The sequence below is a fragment of the Elephantulus edwardii genome, unplaced genomic scaffold, assembly GCF_000299155.1.
Source record: "Elephantulus edwardii isolate Elephantulus edwardi_28Jun2011 unplaced genomic scaffold, EleEdw1.0 scaffold01705, whole genome shotgun sequence".
NCBI classification, from domain to species: domain Eukaryota; kingdom Metazoa; phylum Chordata; class Mammalia; order Macroscelidea; family Macroscelididae; genus Elephantulus; species Elephantulus edwardii.
The window spans coordinates 1-5,044 of NW_006401455.1; the positions used below are offsets into that span (position 1 = coordinate 1).

At 37.2% G+C, this 5,044-nt stretch overlaps 1 protein-coding gene across 1 annotated transcript in view; it reads left to right on the forward strand.

Moving 5' to 3' along the window:
* Positions 1–1,199: 1,199 nt before the first annotated feature.
* Positions 1,200–5,044, forward strand: part of LOC102846927 (synaptotagmin-like protein 2-like) — a gene marked incomplete at both ends in the record, with an annotated part of 12,309 nt that continues 8,464 nt past the window's right edge. Inside the window, 3 exons of the mRNA XM_006903463.1 lie at positions 1,200–1,370; positions 3,420–3,498; positions 4,410–4,509. Of these exons, the coding sequence (XP_006903525.1) occupies positions 1,200–1,370; positions 3,420–3,498; positions 4,410–4,509 (350 nt within the window). The remainder of the gene's footprint in view (positions 1,371–3,419; positions 3,499–4,409; positions 4,510–5,044) is intronic.

The window sequence follows — 5,044 nt, forward strand, 5'->3', positions numbered from 1 at the left end:
TTTTTTTTTTTTTTCTCCTTCACCACCCAGGAGTCAATCTGGGGAAAATGGTAGAAACTGGGGACTGAAGAGCTCACCCTGAGGGCTGCGACAGCTCACCCCAAGCCGAGGGCAGCCCACCCTGGGCAGAGGGCTGTGATGGCTCGTCCCAAGCCGGGGGCCAAGGGCAGCCCGCCCCGACCAGAGGGCCATGACGGCTCACCCTGAGCCGGGGGCCGAGGGCAGCCTGCCCCTGGCAGAGGGCCGAGGGAAGCCCGCCCCGGGCAGGGGGCCACGACGGCTCGCCCCGGGCAGAGGGCCGCGATGGCTCGGCCAGCTCTTTGTCTTCTATGGATGAGTTCACTACCTTGTGAATTTTCTGTAGCAAGTTTTTAACCATAGTGTGACGGGTATATAGCTATAATGCTCATATTTTTCCATAAGAGCCACTGATGGATTCAAGCCATCTGCATTTGGTGGCAGTACAGTGGCTCCTTACCCACTAGGCTACCGGAGCTCCCTGTTACATACCTATCACCCTGCTATTTCTGGATGAGCTACCTCAACCCTATACTCAAAGAAAATGAGCTGATTTAATTGGCATGCTCAGAAAAAGGCAAGTAAGCTACAACCAAAAAGAACAGTCACATAGAACGTTATAAAGCCAAATAGAGATTATTTTTAGGTTAGAAGTACTATTATAACTTCCATGATTATATATAATCAAAGATTGACTACTTTTGAGACAAAAAATGGTTAGGAAGTCAAATCTTTATACTTACCCATATGAAACAGGAAAAACAAGTATATTTTTTTAAAAAATATAGTCTTAGGTTTATAGATAACATCATTAGATTATACATTATTTTATATTTTTTAGACAGAATTGATTGGAGAGGTTTCTTAAAACCAAATTAGAACAAAAAACATTCAATAAAAATGGAATAATTGGCTTTTGTTTTTAGAAAGCTATTACCAGCTGTGATATTTGAGCTATGTCTTGCTTTTCAAAGAGGGGAAATAAATCAGCTTTTGTGAAAGATGAATTTCAGCTCTTTGAAACAATACACTGACAGAATAAGATGACTTTGCAATATTTTTCAGACTTGAAATCTAGCAGATGAGAAAATCAGATCTACACAGATAACTTTTTCATCTCTGTGTCATAACTTTGGATTGAAGTAACACTCATCATTTTCATTTCTTTCTTATAACTGCAGTACAGAATTGAAAAACAAATCTTAAAGGCACAGAAGCTAAATGTATCTGTCTGGCATCGGGATACATTTAAACGCAATAGTTTTCTTGGAGAGGTGGAACTAGACTTGGAAACATGGGACTGGGACAACAAACAGAATAAGCAGCTTAAGTGGTATCCTTTGAAACGGAAGGTGAGCTCAGAGAGTTTTGTTGTTGGTTGGTTTTGTATTTTATAATGAAAGCTACTATAAAATTTCATTTTAATTCAAGAGTATTTTTATTCAGAGTGCTGTTCACAAATTGGGATCATTTTAAACTAGGGTTGGAATTACCTTATTCAGTGAATAAAGGTTGAAAGAGAGTATAGGGAGAATGTTTAAATAATTTGACACAGATGTTTCAGAGACTTCAAAAAGATTATTTCAAGAATTAAAATTCCTTTGAAATATGAGAATTACTTTCAGCCTAGTAAATGATCAAATGTTGATAAATTTATCATATGACAATTAGAAAAAAAGTATATTCTCTAATTATTCAATGCAGTGTTATATGCCAATTAAGTTGTTATTTTATAATGTTGTCATCCATATCCTTATCAGTTTTTGTCTGTGCTTACTTACTCAGAGAGATATGATTATAGATTTGTCTATTTCTCCTTTTTGTCTTGTTACTTTTGCTCTTATTTTTTATTGTAGGGTTGCCTAATTAAGTATATGTTGTTGTTGTATACTATTGAGTCAGAACTGACTCATAGCTGATCCTCTAGTAGACTTTCAGAGATCTTAAGTCACACAAGAGGAAATTGCCCATCTTTCTCCCACAGAGCAGCTGATGGATTTGAACCATGTACCTTTGCTACTAGAGCTCCCTGATTAAATATACAGAAGTTTAGCATGACTGTGTTTTCCTGATTGACTGTTCTGTCATTTTGAATATCCCTTTTTATTTCTAGTACTTTGTGTTGGTATAGCTATATCAACTATTTTTTAATTGAGGATTTTATTTCTATCCATTGATACTCAAGAAGTTAAAGTATGTTTCATGCAAGCAACAATTTTTGCAGTTTTTTCCCCCAGTTGAAATATTTTTGTCTTTTAATTTAGTTACTTTTGTTTAATGTAATATTGACATATTTTCATTTAAATCTGTTATCTTAATGTTTGTCCTTATTATTTTCATAATTACTTTCTTCAGGGTAAATGAAATATTTTCTTTCATTTTTCCCCTATTAATATATAAATTATTGTTTCTTCTTCATTTAGTGATTTCAAATGCATCTTTGATTTATAAATATAATAGAAAGGAGGGCTTTTCCATTTCTAAGATAATAAAAGGAAACCAGACCATTTCATTTAGTTTTTATCTTAGGCTGGACTCCCTAGAGATGCAAACCTAATGAATCTTTTATGCATATGTATGTATATATTGAAAGAGAGATTTACTTCAAAGAAATGGCTCACCTGCTTTTAGAGGCACATCTCAGGTCTGTAGGTCAGACTTCAAGATGAAGATGTCTGGGGAGCCAGACTCCAGGTCATCAGCAGGGAGACAGGGTCTCAAGCTGCAGACCTTGGAGTGACTAACCTTGGAGGCTGACACTGCCAGGTTTTTGCTAGGAGACAGAGTCACAGATGACTGCTTTTGGATACTGATAAAGTGTGAAGTTAGCAATTGACTGAAGTCTGGAGACCCAAAACTACACTGTTAGTTGTGGATCTAAGGGACTCTAATTTTAGAGTAAGAGTAGCTTTCCTAAACATGAAGACAACAGATATACATTCTAAAATTCAGTCTTAGTCATTCTGCAGACTTCTACTCATTTGATTGAAAATAATCAGGTTAATCAGCTTTAAAATGAAGATTTGGTCTCCCCTCCCCCACTGTTTATACATTATTCTTAGTCCTTCATAAACAATACAAATTGTTTTATGAACTGTATCTTTCCAGGTAATAGAATGACTGAAAAAAAATGTGGTTATGTAAATAGTACATCATCTTCCAATTCGTCTCTCATTTCCCAGAAAGCTATGCTTATGTTTTAACCACTTTTGAGAGCAAAGACCTTAAAATGTTTTCAGCATACCTTGCCATGATTTCCAAGATGCACAGCAATTATATAAACAGTGGAAGTTTATCTCTGATGGGAAGAGAAATTTTAAACCGAGAACCTCTCACAGAGTACAGAGAGGGTCAGGGCAAGAGTGTGGCCTCATCCTTTCTAACTTGCCTTTCTTTTTCAGACAGCACCAGTTGCCCTTGAGGCAGACCACAGAGGTGAAATGAAGTTAGCCCTCCAGTATGTCCCAGAGCCTAGCCCTGGTATGTAATGATTTTCTACCTAGATTCATGCTCTTTTCTTTCCTTCCCCTATCTAAGGATCTCTTTGGGTTCTGTTATACAGTAAAACTTTGGAGAGCCAAAACTCACTTATTTTTCTTGGACCTCTCAAGTTTTCTACTTTTGACCAGGTGTAGTCTGACCACTTTTCTCTTTCAGTGGAAAACATTTGCACTTTCCTTCTCTGACAGGTTCCTGCTTTACTCAGATTTCAGCTTTCACAGATTTTACTCTATTTCCAAAGATTAAACCCCAGTCTTCTGACTTGATAATTGTGTAGCTAAAGTAAGACAATTTATTCTTGCAAACTAGAAACTAATGCTAATTTTTTTGTTGTTTAATTGTCACCTCACTCTCCAAAATGTGAATGACCTTTGCTGTATTCACAGTTGAGACCTATTTTAGTACTATAGGTTTGTTGAGTACCATCAAGTCACAACCAAGGCAGTAAATCACGTGGGAGAAGATTGCCCATCCTGCTCCTGCACAGTAGCTTATGGATTCAAACCGCACGCCTTTGGGATAGCAATGCAGTCTCTTACCACTAGGCTACCAGAGCTCCCTAATAAATGCTTTGTACACAGACTCAATCATGGAGAGTTAGCAGAAATAAGAAGTCAGGGAGAGTGACAGGGCTATTGTGATATAAGACCTCTGTTACAAATAACTAAGGAAAGGTTTATGTGCAGATAGAGTTAATTTTGGATGGGTACTAGAGTTGGAAAAGGAGAGAGAGGAGAGAAGAGGGGGGAAATAACCAAGTGGGATCATAACACCAGGCGCAGAGAACTATCTGGTATTATCATGCCAAACCATCTTTGGACTGCTATTCTTATATCTATTATTGTAACGAGGATGGTGGCAATAAAATTCTTCTTTTCTTTCTATTGCAGGTAAAAAGCTTCCTACAACAGGAGAAGTACACATCTGGGTGAAGGAATGCCTTGATCTACCACTGCTGAGGGGCAGCCATCTAAATTCTTTTGTCAAATGGTAATACCATTGATAACTCTGTTCCTTCACTTGTACTAGAACTTGATCTTAACTAGTTGGTTTTTCAGTTACCTAGATCTGTGATGCTGAAACTCATTGCTTGTAGTTTGTATAAATTTACTTGCGGCAAAAGAGACATCAATTAGAGAGACCCCTGAAATAATCTCCAAGGATCTATTTAGTTTTAGAAACATATTAAGTAAGATAACATATGTACAACCGAAACCAGAAACTGCGTACTCAAGCACAGACTACATCAATCTAGCAATCCAGCAACTGTAAGAACACTATTTAATGCAAAAGAGTTTATCAGATTTCTGATGTTGGGACAGCACATCCCTTGCCTCCTTTGGCGAACAGGGAGAATTTTCTTCCTGGTCTTCATCCCACTTCTTTTGTGGGCTTTTTGTAAAGGACCTGCAGATATTTGCCTGTAGATACTGAGCAAATGATTTGCTAAACAAACTCTGTTAGTTCATAAGAAGTAAAAACAGTTTGGATTTATACCTGGAATTTTATTTTTTTTTCTTTTATA